The 27,061-nt window shown below is 45.6% G+C and overlaps 1 protein-coding gene across 22 annotated transcripts in view; it reads left to right on the forward strand.

The window, feature by feature from the left end:
• CELF4 (CUGBP Elav-like family member 4) overlaps positions 1-27,061 on the forward strand; it is a 1,506,243-nt gene that overhangs the window by 916,638 nt on the left and 562,544 nt on the right. For all 22 annotated transcript variants that reach the window (XR_013263988.1, XM_077463101.1, XM_077463104.1 and 19 more), the window contains exon 3: positions 13,084-13,132. Coding sequence is in view for 21 of the 22 variants with exons in the window: in XM_077463101.1 (XP_077319227.1) it covers positions 13,084-13,132 (49 nt within the window). In the remaining variant the exon portion in view is untranslated. The remainder of the gene's footprint in view (positions 1-13,083; positions 13,133-27,061) is intronic.

Consider the following 27,061-nt stretch of genomic DNA (forward strand, 5'->3'; position numbering starts at 1 on the left):
CTTTGTTGGGCTCCTGCCAAAAAAAAATTGAATTATCTATTTGTGAAGCTGGACTTCAGCCCAAACTGATTTTTACTATTTTTTGGATGTGAAACGCGTAGAGAATTAGGGCGCCGGTCCTCCTGTTATTATGGACCGATCTTCGATACACCACTTCTCCCATACCTGCTGGTTTAGTATGCTCTTCCTTTTTGATTCGAGTTTTACTATTAGTGGGTCGTTTTCATTTGGTTCTAAATATAACGCTAAGGCCAAAATAAGTGACCCGCCTGCGACTGCCGAACAACGTGCCTTCCACTTAGAAGGGCATCTTAAAAGGTGGATATTTTTTTTGTCGCCGTGCAATTTAGAAGCTGCCTTCGTTGGACTTTTGGCAAAAGTTGAATAATCTATTTGTAAAGCCAGACTTCAGCCCAAACGGATGTTTACTAATTTTGGATGTGAAACGCGTAGAGCATTAGGGGGCTGGTCTCCTGTTATTATGGATTGACATGCGATACACCACTTCTCCCATACCTGCTGGTTTAGTATGCTCTTCCTTTCGATTCATGTTTTACTATTAGTGAGTCTTTTTGATTTGGATTTAAATATACCGCTAAGGCCAAAATAAGTGACCCGCCTCCAACTGCTGAACAATGCTCCATCCACTTAGAAGGGCAGCTTCTAAGTGTGCCAGGGCACACCCTAATCACCCCATTGTAGTGGTGATTCCCCCTGCTCTCTGTCTCTCCCCTGCAGTGTAAGCGTCCCTAATCTCCTCTTAGGAGCGAGGAAGAGGCTGGTCAATATTTCATTAACTGGCGCCTTCCCTTTCTGAATGAACACAGTGCGTGATCTGTACCGATCTCTCATGTCTTCATTCTTAACTGAAGCATTGTAAACTATGTATACTGCATGATGGGACTGGGGAATCTTTGTTCTCATTTTCTTTCTCTGTCTCAAAAGTGAGACATCAGGGGTCTGTTTAGACCAGGCGTCTCAAACTGGTGGCCCTCCAGCTGTTGCGAATCTTCACGTCCCATCATGCTTCTGCCTGTGGGAGTCATGCTTGTAACTGGCAGCCTTGCAATGCCTCATGGGACTCGTTGTTTCGCAAAACAGCTGGAGGGCCGCTAGTTTTGAGCCCCCTGATTTAGACCCTTTATATTTCACCATAATGGGGCTCCTAAAAAAATTGTAAAAAAAATAATATTGTTAAAAATAATAAAAAGAAAATAATATTTCAGAAAAATACAGGAGGGGGCGGAGACGAGACCAGTCACCCTGCACAAGGAGAGAGAGCAAAGGTGTGGGAGGGCCTCACCAGGCCCCACCCACTACAGGTTTCCTGCAGAAAACTACAGGAGGGGGCGGAGACAAGACCAGTCACAATGTACAAGGAGAGAGAGCAGCAGTGACCGGTCTTTATCACAGGAAGTACAGATCTGGAAGTAATGCACAAAGCACATGGTTTTGGACAATATTTGCTGATGCCGGAATTCAGCTTTAACAGACAAAAGGGGAGCAAATAATAAAAGTCAATTGTTGGGGTTTCCATAGACTTTCATGGAAACAAAGCCAAAACAGCCGGCAATGCGAGAGAATTGGACGAGGAAGGAGCATAAAAGAATCACTAATTGGGTAGATTAACATGAAAAGTTCATTTTAAAGTCGTATCTGGGGGAATTGTTACCTTACTCCGCATAATCTTCCGCTAATACCTTCCGCTCCCAGTTGGCCGTTTTGAAAAGGGATTTATCAGAGTTTTTGGCACTTGCAACTGTCTTGTTCCTGCGCGATGGCTCTCCTCCCACGTTTAATCAAAGCCCCGCTTGTTTAAGCACCCTCTCCTATTGAATTATGAAATAATAAAACATTAACTCAATTTTGAGAGGAAAATGCTGCGCGGCAGATAACCATGTGCGTCTTTTTTTTGTTTGTTTGTTTTTTCTGTGGACGCACGGCTTTCAAACAACATATTCCCGCGGCGAAAAAAGAGATAAATTACTGTGGGGTGGGGGGTTGGAAAACGCTCCAGGTATGTCACTCCATTGTCTGGAAGCATTAGCGATATAATGCGGTGGAAGGGCGCGTTAATAGAATCATTGAAGAACTACAGACAATGGCTCTGCCTTATTTCCATGGAGGCCACTTGGGATGATAGGGCCGTGAATGGTTGCTAAGGATGAGCAAAGGCGCCTGAAAATATGGAACTGATATCTTAAAGGGGAACAGAGGCTGAGCCAGATATGGAGGCTGATATGGGCTCCTGAAGTTGGCCTTTGGTTTGTGGTAGGCACACTTGCTTGGAGTCATTGGTTTGGAAAGCTGACTCCATATTTTCTAGGTTGCCTTTGGTTTGTGGTAGGCGCATTTGCTTGGAATCATTGGTTTGGAAAGCTGACTCCATATTTCCTAGGTTGCCTTTGGTTTGTGGTAGGCGCATTTGCTTGGAATCATTGGTTTGGAAAGCTGACTCCATATTTCCTAGGTTGCCTTTGGTTTGTGGTAGGCGCACTTGCTTGGAGTCATTGGTTTGGAAAGCTGACTCCATATTTCCTAGGTTGCCTTTGGTTTGTGGTAGTCACACTTGCTTGGAGTCATTGGTTTGGAAAGCTGAGTCCATATTTCCTAGGTTGCCTTTGGTTTCTGGTAGGCACACTTGCTTGGAGTCATTGGTTTGGAAAGCTGAGTCCATATTTCCTAGGTTGCCTTTGGTTTGTGGTAGGCGCACTTGCTTGGAGTCATTGGTTTGGAAAGCTGACTCCATATTTCCTAGGTTGCCTTTGGTTTGTGGTAGGCACACTTGCTTGGAGTCATTGGTTTGGAAAGCTGACTCCATATTTCCTAGGTTGCCTTTGGTTTGTGGTAGGCACACTTGCTTGGAGTCATTGGTTTGGAAAGCTGACTCCATATTTCCTAGGTTGCCTTTGGTTTGTGGTAGGCACACTTGCGTGGAGTCATTGGTTTGGAAAGCTGACTCCATATTTCCCTGAGACTAAGTTAACACCTGCAGGTGTGACCGAGCATGCGTGCGTCTCCACCCGTCACTTGTAGGACAGCCCATTAATTGCAATGGATTTGGTTCTGCAAGCACCATGATATAGTTGCGAACTTGCGACCAAGTGTGCATTAATTTCCTGTGCTTTGCGTGTAGGACAGCCCATTCATTTCAATGGATCTTGTTCATCATGCACCAGGGTATAGGTGCGACCAAGTGCGCATGCATTTCCACACCTTACCTATAGGACAACTCATTTGCTTCAATCGACCTGGTTCATCAAACACCAAGGTGCAGGTGCAACCAAGTGCTGACGTGTTACCATGTGTTTTACTTGCATGCCGCATGTAGGAAAGTCTTTTCATCTTAATGAGCTGCCTTATGCACGAGAAACATGGAAAGAATTTTCCTGACCCTTTCTCCAAAAAAGGGTCACACAAAAGTACATGGTGCTGCTGTACAATGCTGTTTGACACACCCATTACCAAATGTGTGGGGGTGCCATTAACAAATATTGGTACCGCTGAACGTCTGCTAAAAGGCAGCGCATTTCTGTGCATGTTGGGGAAGCATGTTATTTTGCACACCTTCCTGACACGCATAGGTGTGAGCGTAACCTTAAGTAGTGGGATTAGTCATTTGGGAGATTAAGGGTTCTTTCACATTGGTGTGCTTAAAAATGATAGAAATAAAGAATATCGTGTTTTCAATGCATTTTTGGTGCATTTTGTGGATCCCGTGCTCTAAGTAATCGCCCGTGAAACTTGGACATGTGACTCCAAAAACTCACAGCTGGTGCTTTTTTTGATGAGCTTTTGGTGCATTTCCTATAGGAATCAATGGGAGGTGCGTTTTTTGGTGCGCTTTTGACAAGCGCAACACAAGATGCAGCACACGGCTTTACATAGTTACATAGGATTTAAAAAGAGAATAATCGTCATGCTCTTTTGTGGCGCTTGGAAAGTGTGTTTTAGTGCTGCAAAAGTGTGAAGGGGCCCCAATAGTGACACTGTGGTAGACAATGGGCCTGGTTCACCAAGCACCAAGATGCAGGTACAACCAAGCGCAGGAGTGCTTCCACGTGTTTTATATCCATTCATGCGTGTTGCGTGTAGTGATGCCCATTCATTTGAATGGGCTGCCCTATGCGTGAGAAACACTGAAAAGAAGTCCCTATTTTCAAAAAATGTGCACCGAACCACATGGTGGCGCCCCATTGCTTGCCTACTAAATGGCAGCACTTTTTTCTATGTGTGAGGAAAGTACGCAATTTTGCAGGGGCTCCTAATGGGCATAGATGTGACTCTAACCTGAAGCTGAATCCAGGCAGATATAAAAGACACATGTTAACCTGTTGCCGCCCACGTAACACATTTGTATGAGGAAAAAGGGTGGGATTTAATGCCCACATGCTGCTGTGGATGGCTGATGTTTCTGTGGTGAGTGCACTCCAAAACACAGAGACTGAGCTGTCAAAGGGAGCTATCGGATCCCAATAATGATCTTTAACTGGCAGGACTGGCTCCCAATCATGTGAGCACTGTGACATCCAACCACAGTGGTCACGTGGTCGCCAAACCTTCCCACCCCCCCTGGGTGTACAGATCCTAAAAAAGGAACTCGGAGGGGGGCAATCAGTGGTCACATAATCTCCAAACCTCCCCACCCCCCAGGTGTACAGACCCTATTAATGAGGTACTTGGGGAGGCCCATCAGTGGTCACATGTTCTCTAAGATGTACAGACCCTATTAAATATATGGCGGGGCTGGGCTGGGCTCAGTTCATATACTGATAAGAAGCAGGCTGATAGAAGGAGTAAGCAGAGAGATCGAGAGATGAGCTCATCATTGTGCAGCTTCTCCTTTCACTGTCTAGTCACTGGATGGGGGCTCGTCCGGGATGACCTGGGGATGTGGATTGTATGAATGCTGACCATTAAATTGAGGACATCTAGTGGAGGGAAAGAAGTACTGTGAGAGACAGATTGAAAGTAATTATTGCAACCAAACCACTGAATGGGCTGTTTACCTTTATCTTGTTATTTCTGTCTGTAGTAGTTCTGGTAAAGACACTTAGATCACTACAATCGTATATATACTTTAAGGTACCATTTCTGCATGCAATTTTTAAAGCGTGACTTGTACATGGAAATGTGTGTCGTGCACAGGGCAACCCATTCACTTCAATAGGCTGTCCTAGGCGCACCTGTCGCACCAAAAGAAGCTTCTGCTCTTATTTGGCCTATAAGCTTAGCGCAAATTATAACTGCGTGTTTTGCCACGATTACTGACCGATTCTATCTCGTGACAAGGGCTGCAAAATCGCACAGCCTTTGGGACACCATTAAAGAATAATGGCACCCAAACATGTTGCATGTTTTGCAGCGATTTGGCATTGTGGGAAGAATTGCGGCAATTCTACCTGCAATTGCAAATCGCCGACCAAGCAGCGTTGTCAGCCCTGCTCAACTACAGAATGAGGGGAGGGGGTTAAGGAGTGGGAGGTGGCACTTGGCAGGGGTGAGAAGACCTGCTGGGGATCTCAGTGCAGCAGAGGCAGCGTTGTCAGCTAAACAGGAAGTTAGGAGCTCAACGGATTTCTGGGAACACGGCAGTGATTTTGCTGAAAACTTTGCAAAAATGCCATCTAGAGTTGTACTGATTTTTCTCTTTTTTAATTTCTATTTCTTTTAGCTGGTGAACATTGTGCAAAGGGTTGTCCATAATAAAAAGTGATATCATGAGGCCTTTCAAAACTTGAATTATAATATAATCCTATGGATCCCTGAAGCCTGCACCTTGAAAAAGAAGTCAGCGTAGTTTACCGCAACGGTCCGCGTCTAACCCACTAACATCACGCTATAGCTTACAACTCTCTGCCTGAGAATTCGGCCCCCTGGTTTCCATCCCCCCCTTTTTTTTTTCCCTGGGCAGCGGTAGAGCCGGACAGGTGAGGCAGCCCAGACGATCAATCATCCTATTTATTTTTAATTGTATTGTAACGGTCCCCGAGGAGAACGGTTCAAACGAGCTTGACATTATTAAAATTTTAATGCTCAGTTTTCATAGCTGAATGAATATTTAAAGAGTATGTGCCGCTCTTAACTTATGATGATGAAGGAATTAATGGAATGTCTTGTTTAATGTATCCGCACGTGTTGATGCCAAAGGAGTTGGGGGTGGGGTGGCGGGGGGGGTTTCGGTTGAGGTTTTTGACCACAATTACGGAGAAGAGGCAGATTTGGCAACAGATTAATCTTAGGAAGGCGGCCCGGAGGAGCGGGCTCTCCGCAGACAATGGTGTGCTTTGTGGAGTAGTGGGGGCCCATACATGGAGCGTTGGTCATTTTGAATGTGTGCTGATGTTATGGATGATGGGGGGGTCAGGGAAGGCTGATGGGGAGCCAATCTGGATTATTCCCCCATCTCATCTTTATTGTGGGTGAACTGTGGCTGGCAACTTCAGCATGGTGTCATAGTGGACTGATGATGGTCAACCCACATTAGATGGAGGGCCTCAATTACAGCCTCCAACATCACCAAATTGCCCACATATTCACATGTTCAGTCTAAGGAATACTACAGAAAAGCATCACAGACTGGACATACAACAGGAGGCTGTAGACAAGCAATGGCAGATGGTCAGAGACTGCAAACATGGTATAGTAGGTGATCAAAGACGGTTGGCATGCTACAGGAGATGGTCAGAGACTGTGGATAAACAATGACAGATGGTCACAGACTGTAGCCATAGTATATTAGGTGATCAAAGATGGTGGGCGGGCTACAGGAGACAGAGACTGCAGGAGATGGTCAGAGACTGCAGACATACTACAAGAGATGGTCAGAGACTGCAGACATACTACATGAGATGGTCAGAGATTGCAGACATACTACAGGAAATGGTCAGAGAATTTAAATGTACTGCAGGAGATGGTTAGAGATTGCAAACATATTATAGTAGATGATCAAATATGGCGGGCATGCTACAGGACATGGTCAGAGACTGTAGATATTCTAGAGTAGATGGTGAGTTTTATACAACAGATGACCAGAGACTACATGCGTGCTATAGAACAGGGATATGCAATTAGCGGACCTCCAGCTGTTGCAGAACTAGAGGTCCCATGAGGCATAGCAAAATTCTGACAGCCACAAGCATGACGCCCAGAGGCATGATGGGACTTGTAGTTTTGAAATAGCTGGAGTTCCGCTAATTGCATATCCCTGCTATAGAAGATGGTCAGAGACTGCTCTCATATTACAGGAGATGGTCAGAGACTGCAGACATTCCAGAGGAGATGGTCAGAGACTGCAGACATTCTACAGGAGATGGTCAGGGACTGCAGACATTCTACAGGAGATGGTCAGAGACTTTAGACATGATACAGGAGATGGTCAGAGACTGCAGACATTCTATAGGAAATGGTCAGAGACTGCAGAAATGATACAGGAGATGGTCAGAGACTGCATAAATGATACAGGAGATGGTCAGAGACTGCAGACATGATACAGGAGATGGTCAGAGACTTCAGACATTATACAGGAGATGGTCAGAGACTGCAGAAATGATACAGGAAATGGTCAGAGACTGCAGACATGGTACAGAAGATGGTCAGAGACTGCAGACATGATACAGGAGATGGTCAGAGACTGCAAACATTCTACAGGAGATGGTCAGAGATGGCAGACATGATACAGGAGATGGTCAGAGACTGCAGAAATGATACAGGAGATGGTCAGAGACTGCAGACATGATACAGGAGATGGTCAGAGACTGCAGACATGATACAGGAGATGGTCAGAGACTGCAGACATTCTACAGGAGATGGTCAGAGACTGCAGAAATGATACAGGAGATGGTCAGAGACTGCAGAAATGATACAGGAGATGGTCAGAGACTGCAGACATGATACAGGAGATGGTCAGAGACTTTAGACATTCTACAGAAGATGGTCAGAGATGGCAGACATACTGTAAGACATGGTTAGAGCAGTGGCGGAACTATCCGGGTCCCACCAGTCACACTTGCGACTGGGCCCTGCCTTTCCCCCACAGTGGAGGGTGGGGCTGGGCAGGACCGAGCATATCCCCCTGCACGTCACTATGCAGCGGAGGGGCGGGAGGGGGCGATCGGCAGCTCTGCGGTGCCCGAAAGCCTCGGGATCTCCCTCCGGCGATCAGTTGACTTTCCTCTATACAGTGCAGAGGGGAGTTGCCTCCATACTTGCCAACTGCTCCGATCTGTAGAGATCCCAAACTTCTCTCCAGCAGAGGTTTAGGCGGCTCTCGGGCACACCCTCTGCTACCCCTACAGAACATGCCGGAGGCGGAGCCTGCTGAGGCTGGCATTTTGATTGGGCTGGACTTGAATGTGATGGCGCCTGGTCCACCTTCTCGTGCAGGTGCGAGGCTCAAGCGGCATGGAGAGGCCCTGTGAGGGACTGGAGCAGACGGTGGAGATACTCTGAATGGTACACCAGATTAAACTTTGCTCGGTTTCATTAGTCATTGAATCATCTGTTTGCATAAGCTGATCTCCTTGTTATCCAGGCCTATTTCAGCACAACTCCTCTTGCTTTTATCTCACCAGCATCACCTTATACAGATGACATTACAAATGTACACCTCCACCCTTAACTCAAATCGATGGAACCTCAGCATCACCCCTGCCAGCCAGTCTAACACTTTGTTGTCAGTGAGAAAGATTACAGATTTCATTGATTATTGTTGTTACTGGGACATTAGGCTTCCAATGGAGATGTTCCTAATACATACCTCCCAACATTCTGAGATGGGAACGAGGGACATCTACTAGCAAGCATATGTAGGCATAGGACACGCCCCCTGCCACACCCCCTTAAAGGAGAATTAACTAAAAGCAAAAGGTTAATTCAATCCACAAAGGCTTTTTTTTTTCTTACCACTACTATTCCTTTATATTGGCTTTTAAAATTTACAAATGCAGCAATTTAGAATTTAGATGAAAGGTTTAGCACTGGGAAACACTTTTTGATAGGAAAAAAGGGGAAAAAAAGTGAATTTTATATACAACTATATAGATCAGACCAAAATGAGGGACAAATAAGGAGGAAAGAGGGACAGAGGGACATTGCTCCAAATCAGGGACAGTCCCTCGAAATCAGGGAGATTTGGGAGCTATGCTAATATGCAGTGGTGGCTGGTGCTCAAAAATGTTTTTGGGTGGGGGGGGGGGGGGGGGCGCAAACAAACTGAAAAATACTGAAACCCCCCCATCAGTTGCAGCCTCCTCACTGTGCCCATCAAATGCAGCCATTTTGCCCATAAGATGCAGCCACTGTGCCCATCAACTGCAGCCATTGTGCCCATCAAACGCAGCCACTGTGCCCATCAAACGCAGCCACCGTACCCATCACATACAGCCACATTTGCCCATAAAATGCAGCCACTTGTGCCCATCATATGCAGTCATTGTGCCCATCAAATGCATCCCCTGTGCCCATCATATGCAGCCACTTGTGCCCATCATATGCAGCCCCTTGTGCTCATCAAATGCAGCCACATGTGCCCGTCAGATGCAGCCACTTGTGCCCATCATATGCAGTCATTGTGCCCATCAAATGCAGCCCCTGTGCCCATCATATGCAGCCACTTGTGCCCATCATATGCAGCCCCTTGTGCCCATCAAATGCAGCCACATGTGCCCGTCAGATGCAGCCACTTGTGCCCAGTATATGGAGCCGCTTGTGCCCATCAAATGCAGCCAGGCGCGTCCTCCGGCTGTCACTTCACTAACCCCCCACCCTCGCGCGCGTGGCTGGTCCGGCAGCACTGAGTGACCGGGCTCTCCTCCTCTTCTGTACTGGTGGGAAGCGGCTGCAGCTCCTGTGTCCGCTCAGCTCCTAGGGCTTCCTCCACTATGTCTCCTCTTCCGCCAAAGCGTTAGGCAATAAATAGAATCGCCTAATGCTTTGGCCAATCGTCTCACTGACCTACCTGCTGATTGGCAGGGAGGATTGTTAGTGTGAAAATAGCAAAATTAATTTGCTATGCCCCACAACAGGGTGGGATCAGGAAGCAGTGCCCTGCGCCCGGAGCCCACCCTATTTTGAAGCCTATTAGAGCCTCTGGCTCCAATCATATGCTTCAAAATACACCCCCCCACCTATCCCTAATCCCTATCCCTACTAAGTGACAGCTCTGAGTCTGCTGGGGCTGCTGACATCACATCCAAGATGGCGGCACCCAGCAGCAGTCTCAGAGCTTTTGGATGTCTATACAAGGGAGACTTTTACAGTTAAATAACATGAATTTAGCACATTAAATGCACATTTAATCTTATAGGAAGACTTTTTTTGTGAAACTGACTGGTCTGGTGACAGGTTCTCTTTAAGTCCTGTACAGATGGCATTGTATAACCAGTTCTGTCAATGCTGCGGCAAACTGGAAAAATTCATCTGAGTCGAGCGGTTTGCTGCTGAACCTGAGCTGACCCAGCCGGCCTCTCGCTCTGTCCCTGTCTAGGGAACATGGAAAGCAGAGGAGGGATCAATACATGGATGGATGGATTATGGCTTGTCTCCTGTGATCTATGTTGGGTTTAGCAGGCCGGGATGATTTTGTAGGGGAAGCGAGCGGGGTTGTGAGTGATTTGTTTGGGTCAGGAGCTTTGTAATAATTCTCTGTGTGTGCTCAGCTCTTACCACATCTCGCCTTTATGGAATTACAACACTTGTATGCCAAATACCATTGTACATGGTCACCTGACTTAAAGGGTCGCTCCGCCCGAGACTAATATTTCAGTGCCTGGGAGAGGCAGAAATGGTAAACCCATTGATGTTCTTTACAGTTTTTTAGGACTCTATCAGTGAGATCTGAGTTCTCGGGTCTTTACACCTGCTGTGCCCATTATGAGGGGTTCCCACCATGCCTGTGCTGATTTCTCAGGTCTGTACACCCACTGTGCCCACTATGAGGGGTCCCAACCATCCCTGAGCTGAGCTCCCCAGTTTATATGCCTGCTGGTCCATTACAAGGGGTTCCCACCATCTCAGAACTGAGTTTCCCAGTCTGTTCACCTATTGTGCTCATTCTAAGTGTTTTGCACCATCCCTGTGCTGAGTTCCCCAGCCTGCCCACCTGTTGTGTCCATTATTAATGATTCCCACTACCCCTATGCTGAGTTGCCCAGAATATACACCTGCTGTACCAATTATGAGGAGTTCTCACCATCCCTGTGCTGAGTTCCCACGTCTTAATATCTGCTGTGCCCATTATGAGGGGTTCCCACAATGCCAGCACTGAATTCCCATGCATGTACACCTGCTGTACCCTTATGGGAAGGGTCCCACCATCCCTTTGCTGAGTTCCCATGTATGTACACCTCCTGTGCCCATTATAAGGAGTTCCCACCATCCCTGTGCTGAGTTTCCGGGGGCTGTACACCTGCTCTGCCACCATGAGGGGTTCCCACCTTCCCTGAGCTGGTCAGTATATGGGTCTCAGATAAGGCATAGTACCTCTTTGTGTATATAACTCCATCCAAGGCACGTGAAGGTGTATTTCCATCCCTAGTGGAGGTCTGCTCTCCTTTCTTTAATCACCATAAAGCTTCATGCAACATCTCCAGCCAACTGTTCTAATTACAGTGAATCCAATCTCAGGCAATTAAAGGTCCACTTTTCTCTCCGTCAACGCCCTCCTTCACTGAGGAGCGCCAAGCGGGGATCCTAATTACTTCCCATTCATTCTTCCGCCATGTAATTAGAACATTTTATGTCAAGTTGATACTCATTATGGGAACCGGACTCATCGCTTCTGATGTGGATTAATTGATTCTACCTGTGGCACAATCGGGGATCATATATCTGTCTGGGTATGGCGGGCAGTGACCCCCGCTTCACAGAATGACAAGAGTGTCACTGACCTGGAGTGATTAAAGTGTATGTTGTAAACCCATGATCGGTTAATTAGTATGTTCGCTATCATACCTCGCAGTATACAGTTAAGCAAGTCTTTTATTTTTATTTTTTTGGTGAGTCTGTTGCAAAATTTCTTATCTGGAGATCCTGCCAGTAACAGCACTTCCTGTTGCAGACTGACAACACAAAGCCAGTGCCTCTCAGTTGGCATCAGCATTCTCAGCCTGTCATGTGTGCTACTTTATTTGGCCATTGGGCTATATCTGAAGGTCTATCAAATAGCCAGCCCAACAGCCCATTGAAGGATCATGCATCAGTCTGCTGTTTCTCCTCTCACTGTCCATTCACAGGCTGGGGAAAGGACAAGGGACAAGAAGCTGAGGGTAAAGGTGATGGACTGGCCAAGCATGTCTGCAGACCTAAGCCCTATTGAGCATCTGTGGGGCATCCTCAAATGGAAGGTGGAGGAGCACAAGGTCTCTAACATCCACCAGCTCCATGATGTCGTCATGGAGGAGTGGAAGAGGACTCAGTGGCAACCTGTGAAGCTCTGGTGATCTCCATGCCCAAGAGGGTTAAGGCAGTGCTGGAAAATAATGGTGGCCACACAAAATATTGACACTTTGGGCCCAATTTGGATATTTTTCACTTAGGGGTGTACTCACTTTTGTTGCCAGCAGTTTACATATTAATGGCTGTGTGTTGAGTTATTTTGAAGGGACAGCAAATTTACACTGTTATACAAGCTGTACACTCACTACTTTACATTGTAGCAAAGTGTCATTTCTTCAGTGTTGTCACATGACAAGATAGAATAAAATATTCACAAAAATGTGACGGGTGTACTCACTTTTGTATTATTATTATATTATTAATATAATTATAATTATAATTATATATATATATATATATATATATATATATATATATATATATATATATATATATATATTATTAATTATTATATATTAATTAATTATTAATATACTGTATTATTATATATATTTTATTACTACTATCACTACTAACAGTACTAATGTGTAATTGGAAGCATGTTACATTGTTTCACAGTATTTTAATATGACAGTATTTCAGACTGTTGAAAATATTGTACACTACACTAACGCAAATTATTATTATTTAATTTTTATTAATTTTTTTGTGACGCTAACCCGTGCGCTCTCTCTCCTCTCTCTACAGATGAACCGGCCAATCCAGGTCAAGCCAGCAGACAGCGAAAGTCGAGGAGGTAGTAGTCTACATTGCTCCAAGCATTACCGCTAAGTACCGTGATTGCTGTTAGATTTTGTCATGCTGTGCGGCTGATCAATTAGCAGCGTAATCAGTGGCGGGGACATTCCCTCCATAGAACTTTTTATTATCTAATTCTTTTTCTTTTCATGTACTTTGCATTTTTTTTAAATCCCCCCCACGTTCAATTATGATCTGAAAGGTGGCAGCCATTGCCTAGGAAACCAATGACTGCCTTGTTAAGATATATTGTGTTGAATGATGATGGAAATTTGTTGCTAACTTCTGCTGCAGACTTGCAACTTTTGACAAAGTTGATGCTTTTAAAGGTCAATTATTGGCCACCTTTAAAAAAAAAATAATAATAATTTTGCCTATCTCACCACCCCCACTCCACTCATACACGATCTCCTGCACGTTTTTTTGTAATAAAGGTTCTAACACACAGGAATACAGTTATCACCAGTCCTCTGGTGTTCAATGCTCGATGGGTACTTCTAGCAGTAACCACCTGATGACATGGACTAAGGTCCAACAATGATGACTGGGTGATGATGTTTAAGGATGAGCTTGAGTTTTGTCCTAAACCACATTCAGCCAAACTCAGAAGAAAGCTGTCAGTGCTAGATCAATCATTTTTGTTCAGGGTATTCTCTGCAGCTGCACGAAAAAAAATGGGCCAGAGATACATCTGACATCACTGACCTAATATGGCCACAACGCCAAGTTAGGTCAATGGCAATGACCTAATATGGCCAGTGTCATTGATCTAATATGTGACCATATTGGGACAATGATGTCCAATGTCCAATGGCCAATGTCTTTGATCTAAATTGACCATGTGGCCATACTAGGTAAATAATGTCATAATGTGGTCTAATATGACCAGTGCCTTTGACTTAATATGGCCATGTGGTCAAACCAGGTCAAATATGTCCTAATATGGCCAATATTGTTAACTCACTAAGGCTACATGGCCCTGTAAGGTCAATGACATTGACCTAATATGGCTGGTGTCAGTGATCTAATATGGCCATGTGACTATATTAGGTTAATGATGTCATAATATGGTCTAATATGGTCAATCTCCTTGGCATAATATGGCCATGTGGCCCAGGCAGGTCATGTATACCCTAATATGGCCAATATCATTCATCTACTAGGGCTACATGGCTTTGTTAGGTCAATGACATTGACCTAATATGGCCGGTGTCATTTATCTAATATGACCATGTGGCCATATTGGGTTAATGATATCATAATATGGCCAATGTCATTGATTTAATATGGGCATGTGGCCCAATCAGGTCACTTATGGCCTAATATGACCAATGTCATTAACCTACTAAGGCTACATGGCCCAGCTGGGTCGATGACATTGACCTAACATGGTCGTTGTCATTAATCTAATTTGACCATGTGGCCATATTAGGCCAATTATGTCATAATATGGCCTAATATGGCCAATGTCATTGATCTGCTGTATTAAGGTTACATGGCTATGTTAAGTCAATGACATTGACCCAATATGGCCAATGTCATTGGCCTAATATGACCAATGTCATTGGCCTAATATGACTGTGTGGCCATACTAGGTCAGTGATGTCCTAATATGGCCCATGTCATTGACCTAATATGGTCAAGTAGCCATATTAGGTCTATAATGTCATGGACATTCCCTTTGTGTACGTTGGGTAGTGGGGTGCCCCTCCTGCAACTGATTTGGTCTGCAATTATATCTTTCTTCGGGATTTAGACCGAACCAAACTCATCCCTAACGATGTTGATGAAAGACAAGAGTCTTGAGCAGTCTATCCAAATGAATAGGCTACGCTAATGCAACACAGTACAAAACATGCCTTACTGAATGTGCGGTTAATGCCGGAGTGAATGGGCCCTTTAAGCGTCTTTGGTTATTCACCTATTCGCTTACAAACAAAGAGGGTTTATATTCACCCATCCTGTGGCTCCTTCTTCTGATCTTTTCTATGTTCCAGAGTTATGGCTGCCTGAAGTATTTTGAGATTCTGCATTTTCCAATGTGCTAGATGGCTGTCCCCCCCCCGCAGGGTACAATGGTTCTTCCCGTCTGGTCATATATCCCTATAGGCCACAGCATTGTCATAGGGGTCAGTGAAAGGAACTAAGGCATGGAGTGGGGGGTGCATGCATCTGACACTCATAGAGGTGTCAAGTGTGAAGCTTTTTCAGGTGGCCATAGCTCTAGAATATAGCCAAGAACAGAACAAATAGGGGTAGGGGAATTATGAGCCCTCTATATTTGCAGCTCATAATTCTTTACGCTTTTTAACCAGTGACAGTCACTTTAAAGGTATAATCCACTTTTTAGACCATGTTTAAAAAAATGTAAAAATATTCCATATTTAGGGTTGAACGTAAAGCATGGTCACAAATACCAAATACCCTAAACCCAACCTAAATTGCAGGGTGCTTCTTGTTGTAGGTTGTAATTTTTTTTTTAACTTGGGCGTGGCTCCACCCCCACACATCCACGTCATCCATTAAGAACATACCACAAGACAAATCTGCATCCACGGTAGAGCGTGCCATCAGCAGGGTGGTGACATCAAAAGAATTGTAGTCCATTCACAACCTTCTCCAGCACCATCACAGAAGGTCTTACCTTCATACAGACCTGGAACTGGGGCTGAACAATGCAAGAGTCAGTGCACTACACCCGTAATGCACTGATTATGGGTTGCTCCTCGGGCCTGAATCTAAAAATATATTAAATGCACATTTTAATTTTATCATTGTTAGTGCAATAATATTTTTAAAGGTGGACTGTGCCTTTAAGAGCATTTAACAAGGCTAAGATAAAAAAGGGTTATGATGTTGCATTATATAATACCTCAAACTGAATCAAATTCCTAAAAAAAAAAAACGAATTTTTGGAGCTACAAATACTACAAAAATACAGAGAAACACACATTTTATTGTATTTATTTGACTTTTGAAGCAGTTTTGTTCAGTAATAGGGGAACTCCGGTCTTGGCAGATGTTTGAGTATCTTATACAATATAAACTGCAACACTATATTAATAAAGAAAAATAGATTCCCTATAGATAGAAAGACATTGGCGTGATTAGACAATGAAAAGGGGGTGGGGCCTTGACACCAAATTTGACAAACAGTTGTCACCCCGAGCACAATGGACTTTATACAGATTTAGAAAACAATTCTTTATTTTTATGTAAGCTGCACTCTACAATGTAGACGAAAATTAGAAGCTGGTGTTTTCAATCTACTTGGTACCAAGGCGTGGACATATGTGAGATAAGGCACTGATCAAACTAACCCAGTGCTTCAGATGGAGACATGACTGTGTTTGCCTTCAGCCAGCACGGCCACACACCCTGACCAGTGGTGTATTTTAGTTTTGTGCTGCCCTAGGCAAGACTAAAATTGGGCACCCTCCATCTAACTTTGCCCCACCCTTCCTGTTTAAGATCCACCCCCTCATCTGTAAACCACACCCCTTCCTCTTTAGCTCTAGAGTGGGGAGTGAGGGAGAGGGGGGTGAGAGAGAGAGATGGAGACAAGAGAGTGGGGGTGAGAGGGAGGGTGAGAGAGAGAGAGTGAGTGAGAGAGAGAGAGGGGGGGATAAGAAGGGGGAGGTGTGAGAGAGAGGGGGTAAGAAAAAGAGGGGGAGGTGAGAAAGAGAGAGGGGATGAGAGAGAGAGAGAGAGAGAGAAAGAGAGGGAGTGAGGGAGAGAGGGCGTGAGAGAGAGAGGGGGTGAGGGAGAGAGGGCGTGAGAGAGAGAGGGGGTGAGAGAGGGAGGGGGGTGAGAGAGGGGGCTCCCCTATCCCCCATACTACACCAGGAGGTACTCCCATCCCACCCCCCCCCCAAAAAAAACTACAACGGACTCTCACCTACCAGCAGCCTGCAGGCTCCTTTTAACCAGCAGTGAGTAGCGAGGCTGCTGTGGTACGGTCACAGCCTGGGACTCTGTCAGAAAACCATGAAATCAGGCTGAGACAGAAGAACAGTTAAATCACACTTGTTTAATATTAAAAGTAAAAAGAACAAACATAGTCAAAACATAGCCAAAGTTCAGTAACCAAAGGAATAGTCAGACAAGCCAGAAGTCAGGGATCAATATGGTGGAACAGCAAGCAGGATCTGGAGCCAGAAGGGATGTCAGCACAGCAAGTCTTGAACAGGATCGCAGGCGATAGTTTCTGTGATGTTGACCAAGGTGAAGGCAGAGATCCACTGGGCTGAACAGCTTAAGTAGGAAGGACTGACGAGCAGGATATCATCAACAGCTGAGTAACTGTGGAGAAATAGGAGCTGGCAATTAGCTGACAGCTGAGCAGCCAGCTCTCAGAATGAAGGGCTGAGCCCAGTCCTGACAGACTCCAGCCTGCTCTACCAAGTGAGCTACTTCTGGGATCGGAGGCTGCAATCGCTGCCGCCTCCTGCTTTTGCTTTGCTCCTCTGTCACTGAATATTCAGTCCGCGGCCGCTCCTGTTGTCACCCCTCTGGCGGGTGTCACCTGGGTGTAGTCTCCACTCCTGTAGCGATCTCACTGCTCATAGTGTTTCTTCTGCCTGGGGACAGTGCCGCCTCCCCCCCCCCCCAGAAAATCCTGCCAAAGGCAAAAGCCTTGTTTGCCTCATGGTAAATGCACCCCTGGCCCTGACCTGTTTCGCAACTGCCTGCTGGGGCTTGGTCACAGACCCCTCTTATCCCACATTTGTCCACCTTTCTGAATTAGCGCCTGACACCTGCTCCCACTTTCTCAATACCGGTAGGGACACCTGTTATCATCCAGCTTTGAGCGGCACTCTAAGTTCATACTTGCTACCAAATTTTAGCTTGGACCGGAGTTCCCCTTTAAATAAAGTTAACGTGGGACCAGTGTAGAGAAAGTGTGTTTGGTGTGTTCTGAATTTGTGGTGGAGTTTTAGCTGAAATGTTTGATCGGCCTGGATGTTTTACAAACCTAGGTTGTGTTTGCCAAGTGCAATTGGGGTGATGACATTTGAAGTCAATGTCTGGGTGGATTTGATATCTCTCTCAATTTGATCTTTGATATCTGTGTCTGGGTGGAGATTGTAAGGGATGCAGGCATCTGACAAGACCTCATGTCCATTGCTGTGACATTTCTACCGGCCGTCAGTCATCCTTCATTTTTCTGGTGATATTTGGCAGTGGGAATGGCCACACGACTTTCCGCTATTCCAACTAAGTCATCTAAGAAAACCATGATTTGTACCATTTCTCTGAATGTCTATAAGGATCTGCTGTGTGCTATTTGTCGTTATGGTTTGAAGACGATCCCCTCGAGATATCTAGATAACTGCATCAGGAGCAGTGCCTGATTGAACTCTGTGGAGGCCCCTAGCCGTTGGATTGCTTTAACAAGCAAGGGAAGGGGACGTCCCACCAGTAGTCCAGATTGACCGGATCGGCTCAGTTCGCCTCTATCATATGCTAATCCGGAAGCGATGACTGGGCATCACTTCCGGTTTCCCTGGGTATCAACAGCGCATTTTTAACAATCAAAAGAATTTGATCACACCAATCTTGATGTGATCAAATGCGTTTAAGGGCAGAGGAGGGATCTAGGGTTTTATAGACCTTTAAAAGTCAGCCTAAAGCTACCATTAGCAGCACAGTTTTAGAAATATTCGCCTTCTATACAGTAGGTAAAGAGGTAACTTTGTTTTTGTAACTCAATCATTTGACCATTACTTCTAGTATAATGACTAAAATGTGACTTCCATGCTCCATTGCACAATAGATTAGGAATGGAAGATTATGTAAAGAAAACCTGTCAGGGGTACACTATGTACAGAGTGCAGGGGTCAGGGGTGTGCTATGTACAGAGCACAGGGTTCAGGGGTGCGCTATGTACAGAGAGCAGGGTTTAGGGGTGCGCTATTTATAGAGCGTAGGGGTCAGGGGTGTGCTATTTATAGAGTGCAGGGGTCAGGGGTGCACTATGTACAGACAGCAGGGTTCAAGGGTGCGCTATGTATAGAGCGTAGGGGTCAGGGGTGTGCTATGTATAGAGCGTAGGGGTCAGGGGTGTGCTATGTATAGAGTGCAGGGGTCAGGGGTGCACTATGTATAGACCGTAGGGGTCAGGGGTGTGCTATGTATAGAGCGCAGGGGTCAGGGATGCTCTATGTACAGAGTGCAGTGGTGTGCTATGTACAGAGCACAGGGGTATGCTATGTACAGAGCGCAGGAGTGCTTAAAGTACAGAGCACAGGCTTCAGGGGTGCGCTATGTACAGCGAGTAGGGTTCAGGGGTGCGCTATGTACAGCGAGCAGGGTTCAGAGGGGAGGTGCTATGTACAGAGTGCCGGGGTCAGGAGTGCGCTATGTACAGGGAGCAGGGGTGTGCAATGTACAGTACAGGGTTCAGGGGTGCGCTATGTACAGAGTGCAAGGTTCAGGGGTGTGCTATGTGCATAGAGCAGGGTTCAGGGGTGTGCTATGTACAGGGAGAAAGGGTGTGCTATGAACTGTACAGTACAGGGCACAGGGTTCAGGGGTGCGCTATGTGCAGAGTGCAAGGTTCAGGGGTGCTCTATGTACAGAGCGCAGGTTTCAGGGGAGAGCGATCTACAGAGTGCAGAGTTCAGGGGAGCTCTATGTAGAGAATGTTGAGTTTAGGAGTGCACTACATAAAGGTGCAGGGTTTAACAGTGTGCTATGCACAGTGTGTTGGGTTCTGGCTGAAAAAAAAAAGAGCCATGGCTGCAAGGGCTACATGAAATGGCCTGGCGGGCTGGGTTCAGCCCGCGGATCTTGTATTTTACACATGTGCTATAGGAGGTATAAGAGCATAGGGAGGACATCTTGCATGGTCTAGTAAGCGGAAAAATGACACAGACAGCTGCCATGCTGCAATAGGTAACAGCAGCATCACCATGAATATACAGTGTGTCAGGGATGTAGGGAAGTCACAAGACTCTCTCAAGAAAACTACTGAATACAATGTAAGGCCATACTATGCATTGTGTTGATGCACGTGTGTTAACGCAGAGCTTTGTGGTGCTAACGTGCTCTCTGTCTAAGGCCTCATTCACATGTGAGGTTGGGAGGCAGTAAAACCCTACAGCAGAGCCACGGTTTTACTGTCCCCCAACTGCTAACCACCTTTAGCTACAGAGGCAACAACCAAGGGTGTTCACATACTGTGGCCATGATGCTTTTCTTTGTGTCTGTGGTAGAAATGATACCCCCTGTCGCTTCATGAATGGGGTCGCTCTACAAGCACCCCACAACTTCATGCAGTTCATGCAGTTGCAGTGAGCTTGTGCGGGGGGGCCAATCAGTTACAGATAAGACACCTCCTCACTACCTGTCAAATTCTTCAAGAAGAGCGATCCAAGTGCTCATTCCTCCTCAGGCCCCATTCACACTTGGCAATTTGGAATCGCGGGCAGAATCACCGCCATTCTTCACGCAATTCCAGATTTTGGTGACAATCGCTGCAAAACGTGCGATGCCTGTTTGGGTGCCATTCATTCTAAGTGCATCACAAACGCAAATGCATTGTCACGTGACAGAGTTGCACGTGATATCACATGGAAACACGCTTTAAAAAAATCACCGTACGTGCGAGCAAGGCCTTAGGCAGGCCATTCATTTCCAATGGGCTAGCTGATTGCTTAAAAAACGCATATGATTCGTTTTTTCAACACAGCACAATGCACAGGTGGTGCGCTAAAACACAATGTGTGCCTTGGGGGTGGCATTTGCAAAGTTGAATGAATTAATGGCACCAAAACACACTGCACTGCGTTACGTACATATCAGTAAACATGCATTATCCCAAGGCATAGATGTGAATGGGCCCCAACACAAGAGATGGCTCTTGCAAGAGATTGGCTGTTTGGCAAGTCCCCCTTTAAAACACTCTCAGCCTCAGCGCACGCCCATGGATCGGCAAACGCTCAGTTTCAGGACGCCAGCTACTTCAAAAGATGAAGGAGAGCGAAACAAAGCTTTGAAAGTAGGAACGGAGAACGTCGTTAGCATAAAAAAGCCGGGTGACATAATGTAGGTGCCTCCACGTGCCTCCCGCATTCATCCTCCGAGGACAAAGTTCACGCATCGAGTCGGTAGAGGGATGTATATTCAGCGGTATTCAGCAACATCAATTACTCTCATACATAACCCTGCACTGATACTTTGCCCCACAAACTGCATTATTCAGCTATTTTTCCCCTTCTTCTCCCTACTAGGCATGACCAGATATCTTTCCATTAATTGCATATTCAATACTTAAACAGCAAATAGAGTGCTGACTTGCAGTATCGCTGTACCATCAAGGAAGAGGCCACGTCTCGGCATTTACATGGGAAATAATGATGTGCAAGGAACGAACCCTGGCCCAGGAATTGTAGAAATAGTTAAATGGCATGGTGTATGTATTGTTCTAGTGCTACAGTTGAAGGAACGGTACAGAGAAACTTGAAAATGTAGTATATAAATGTAAAACGCACACCGTGGGCTTCTCTCTCTCTCTCTCTCGTGTGTTCTCTTTAGTATTGGGAGACCAAAGTTATTAACAAAGCAACTCAGGAAGACCTTCCCTAATGCCCCTCAGTGTGAGCATGGTAGGTGGGTGCCAATTGTCTTAGTGCCACATTCCATAGGGTGTGCCCAACCCAGGATGCTTCCGCTGTCCAAGACAGGACCGCACTAGGAGTCAGGTTAATTGGCTCTCATCTAGCAGCTCTCCAATAACTGCAGAAAACTGAAGGCTGCACACTAATGACGTCGCTTCCTTATAAAAACGTTATTCACTTACTTTATCGTGTAAGGTAGGTGGTAGAAGAGAGGGAGAGAGTGCAGAGACTTATGGCTAGAGTAAACCCAGGGTTGGACCTGAACCGCCCCTCTCTGGCAGGTTTCACCCCGTCAGTCATATTCATAAGCTTAGCCCTACGATTTAACCCATTGTGGGTAAAATGCACCAGTGAGAGGTGGTTCTGGTCCAACCCTGGTGCACTTTAGGGGTGGGGAGAGGCTCCTTGATTTGTGTGGCTGAAGAGGGAGATTGGAGCCTGGAGCCCCTCTGTTTACCTTGAGTTCCCTCATAGTGCCTCTTCAGATTGCATACATCAAATGACCACTCATCCTTCTCTCTCTTTGAGGTCCGTATGGCGGGAAACAAGGATTCTCTGCAATCTCTTCCTCTTTTCCATCACTTGGCTTATCTTTGAAAGGGGCAAGACAAGGCAGGGGCGGACTGACCATTCGGGGACTCGAGCACTGGCTGTGGGCCCCATGCCACTAAGGGGCGCCATCAGAGTTGCCAGCCTCAATAAAATCAGGGACAGTATGTAAAAATTTGTGTTTTTTAAAAAAATCCCAAGATTATAGCTGCCCCGCCTCTCCAGTACCTTTTCAGTGTGTGTATGTGTATTATGTGTGTGTATACTGTGTGTGCATATTGTGTGTCTGTGTGTGTGTATACTGTATGTGTGTGTGTGTGTATACTGTGTCGCCCCATAATCTATTGCCTGGGGGCCCCACAATCTCCTATTGCCTGGGGCCCCCATAATCTCCTATTGCCCAGGGACCCCATAATCTTCTATTGCCCAGGGACCCCAAAATCTTCTCCTATTGCCCGAGGGGCCCCCATAATCTCCTATTGCCTGGGGACACCCTGAAGCGGTCAGTTCGCCCCTGAGATAAGGTAAGTGATTTTATACAGTGAGATTACATCATTGGTGTGCGGTCTTCAGAAGGAACTGCTTGTCACCAGATTGGAGCATTGGGCCTAAAAGGGCTTCCACTTTTCAATACTTGATCATATGCTGGTGTCTTCAGTGTCACTAAGGTGATAAAGAAAAGGCAATTGGTACCTCTGGATGTACAGCCATTTCTTCTGTTCTTCCACCTTTCAATGCCACAGGTGTTGAGGTTTATTCAGCACGTTGCCATTAGTTTGAAAAGATATCATGCAGCCTTTTTCAGAAGAGACTATTAGTAGATAGGTTAAAACTCTGAGATATCCAACTCTGGAATCTTATTTTTCATATTACGCCACAGAATTAACCTTCTTAAACATAAGGTAGGAGAAACCACCATTTGGATGATGTTAGGTGGTATCCTTTTCCATATTACACTGGGCGGCCCAAAGTGCCAATCTGGCGACCAGCAGTTCCTTTTCTGAAGCTCTTCAGGGTGAGTGCTTGGATTCATCCAGGGTAATATGGCAAAGGATACCACGGATACCACCTAACATCATCCAAATGGTGGTCTCCTTTACCTTATGTTTAAGAAGGTCAATTCCATGGAGTAATAAGAAAAAGAAGATTCTACATTCTCTGACATCTCAAAGGTATAAATGCTCTACTAAAAGTCTCTTCTGAAAATACAACATGATATCTTTTCAAACTAATAGCAACAGACTGAATAAACATCAACACCTGTGGCAGCAAAAGGTGAAGCCCTCTTAGGCCCAAAACTCCAATCCGGTGACCAACAATTTCTTCTCTGAAGCTCTTCGGGGGAAGAGTGCTTGGATTCCAAGAGGAATACCGCCTGCCAGTGCTCTAGGTGTAGACATTCCCTTTTCAGCCACACACATCAGGGAGCCCATACCCACTCCTAAAACCGTACCTGCAGCAAACTGAAGGTGCAAACTGATGCTGTCACTTCCTTGTAAAAATGTTATTCAACCAGAGCCAGAATAATGCAGGTCCCCATCTAAGAACTGCCTCTTGTTATAAATATGCTTCACTTTAGAAAAGCTTAGTCCTAGAGATATGTCTATGACTAAGTCCATTGGGGTGAAACTCATCAAAGAGTGGTGGTTCTCATGCAGTATGCTGAGTTTGACTGAATAAAGTTTTTACAAGGAAGTGATGTAACCTGTGTGTGGCCCTTAGTTTTCTGCAGTTGCAGCTTCAGAAGCAGGAATAGGCTTCTTGGTATCATCCTTGGTTCTACTATCCCTCAAGTTCTCTAATGTTGCCTCTTCAGATTACAGACATCAAATGACCATGATCCTTCTTACTCTTTGAGGCCATTATGGGGGGAAACAATGATTACTATGTAAAGGTTATCAACCCTGGTCCAATCTAGGCCCAAGTTTTCCCATCATTGTCTTTGCACTCTCTTCCACCTTATCTTAAAAAAAGGTCAATTCAATGGTGCTATGAGAACAAGAAGATTCCACATATTCGCTAAAAGTCTCCTCTGAAAAGGGCAACATGATATTTCAAACTAGTGGCAACAGGCTGAATAAACCTCAACATCTGTGGCACTGATAAATGAATGGCCTCTTAGCCCTTGTACACACGGTGGGAAATTCCGATGGAATGTGTCCTATCGGACCGTTTTGTCGGATATTCCGACTGTGTGTGGCCTGCTTCGGACTGTTTCCGTCGGAATATCCGACGGACCAACTTTTCCAACTTGCCGGTAAAATTTTCCGACAAAATGCTCCGATCGGACATACTCCGATCATGTGTAGCCTACTCCGACGGACAAAGTGCGACACATGCTCAGATCAAATTCCTAGACCAAAGCTATTGGCTACTAGCCTGAACGTAGTCCCGTCTTAACGAAATAACGTCATCACGTTATGTACAATCGGATTTTCCGACAACTTATTCCGACCGTGTGTATGCAACATCACTTCCGGACCTCTTACGGAATTAATCCGTCAGGAATTACTCCGACGGATTTGGTTGTCGGAATCTCCGACCGTGTGTACAAGGGCTTAGACCCAAAGCTCCCCATCGGGTGACTATTTGTTAGACATGGGCGCCGTCAATAAATTTGTTTCGTTCTGTTCCGTTATGGTTCATATTAAAATGAATTCGTACTTCGTATTTCGTGTCCGAAATTCAATTTCAATTCGTACGAAATACAAATTGTCGTTAGGTTCGTTAATTTGTACGATTGTTCGTTACAATGAATTTAAAGGCAAAAAATATACCTCAATATGACAGTCGATGCTGATGGAAGTTTGGTTTTTATCCGAAAAACGAAATTCCGTTGAAGAATTTCCTATCCGAAATACGAATTTTCATTAGATGAGGGGCTCCCACCATCCCTGTGCTGGGCTGACTTCCTCCTGGGGATTCGTAAACAAAAGTTCGTATTTCGCACAAAATTCGGACGCATGGCAATTCGTATTTCGGATCCTCCCGAATGTACGAATTTAGAGAAATTCGTACGAATTTGAGATTCGTACAAAACAAATCACACATGTCTACTATTTGTTTCTTCTCTGAAACTCCACGGGAAGAGTGCTTGGATTCCACCCCCCAGGGTTAAGGATACCACCAAACATCATCTAGTTGGTGGTTTCTCTTTAACACAATATAAGATTTTGCTGTTCTGCCTATGACCACCATGCTTTGTCTCCCTCTGAAAATGATAAATACCTGGCTTCCGTGTTGATCCAATGGCTGCAGTACTTTTTGAGGCACTGACCAGGTACAAACATGTACAGTAGGACCTGGAGAGGCCTGTGGCCTAGAATGTAAGGAGGGCAGAGAAAGACAAACAAAAAGCATTTTCAGAAGGCGGTCAACCATTACAGCTCCTGTGTTTCCCTCCACAGGTTTTCTTTATGTCGTTTTGCTTGGAGTTAATCATAAATAGGTCTAAAAAAAAATGCCCTGTAGCCAGTTCTGCTGAAGACTTCTTTGCACTACTTGGAAAAAAAAAATGAGAGAAAGAAAGACATGCTCCAGCACTTTGGGGATGAATGGGCCAATTATAGAACGTATTAAAAAACTGCTTTTAAATATTTAACACTTTGCTTTTTAAAAGGTTATTATTTGCAGAATTTTGTCCTTATACAGGTAGAAGAAAAGATTTTCTGAACTACTCAGCTGCAACACTGCATGAGGAAGTGGAGCTGTAATAAGCCTTAATCAGCCATAGAATAGGTCTGGGCTTCCGCGGTTTAATTTTTAATTGGTTGAGAGCTGCAAAGACATTGTGTGAGCATCATGTGCACTCAAAAAATCTCACTTATTCTCAAGATTTCTATCTCTGGCGATTCTTTCCTCTCTCATGGACTGTATTTGGTGAGATCCAGTTTTGAGTTCCTGGGTCTGTACACCTGCTGTACCCATCATGAGGGGTTCCCAACATCCCTGTGCTGAGTTCCCAGGTCTGTACACCCGCTGTACTCATCATGAGGGGTTCCCAACATCCCTGCGCTGAGTTCCCAGGTTTTTACATCTGCTGTGCCCATTATGAGGGGCTTCCACCTTCCCTATAGTGAATTCCCTGGTCTGTACACCTGCTGTGCCCATCATGAAGGGTTCCTACTATCCCTGTGCTGAGTTCTCAGGTCTGCACACCTGCTATGCCCATTATGAGGGATTCCCACCATCCCTGAGATAGGTTCCCGGGTCTGTACACCTGCTGTGCCATTATGAGAGGTTCCCACCATCCCTGCACTCAGTTACCAGATCTGCACACCTTCTGTACCCACTATGAGGGGCTCCCATCATCCCTGTGCTGATTTCCCAGGTCTACACACCTGATGTGCCCATAATGAGGGTTTCCCACTATCCCTGTGCTGGGTTCCCAGGTTTGTACAATTGCTGTGCCCATTATGAAGGGTTCCCAACTTCCCTGTGCTGAGTTCCCAGGTTTGTACAACTGCTGTGCCCATTATGAGGGGTTCCCAACTTCCTTGTGCTGAGTTCCCAGGTTTTTACATCTGCTGTGCCCATTATGAGGGGCTTCCACCTTCCCTGTGGTGAGTTCCCTGGTCTGTACACCTGCTGTGCCCATCAAGGGTTCCTACTATCCCTGTGCTGAGTTTTCAGGTCTGCACACCTGCTATGCCCATTATGAGGGATTCCGACCATCCCTGAGATAGGTTCCCAGCTCTGTACACCTGCTGTGCCATTATGAGAGGTTCCCACCATCCCTGCACTCAGTTCCCAGATCT

This window comes from Lithobates pipiens, unplaced genomic scaffold (assembly GCF_037356315.1).
Source record: "Lithobates pipiens isolate NorthernLeopardFrog02 unplaced genomic scaffold, aLitPip1_a1.2 Scaffold_3, whole genome shotgun sequence".
Taxonomy (NCBI): domain Eukaryota; kingdom Metazoa; phylum Chordata; class Amphibia; order Anura; family Ranidae; genus Lithobates; species Lithobates pipiens.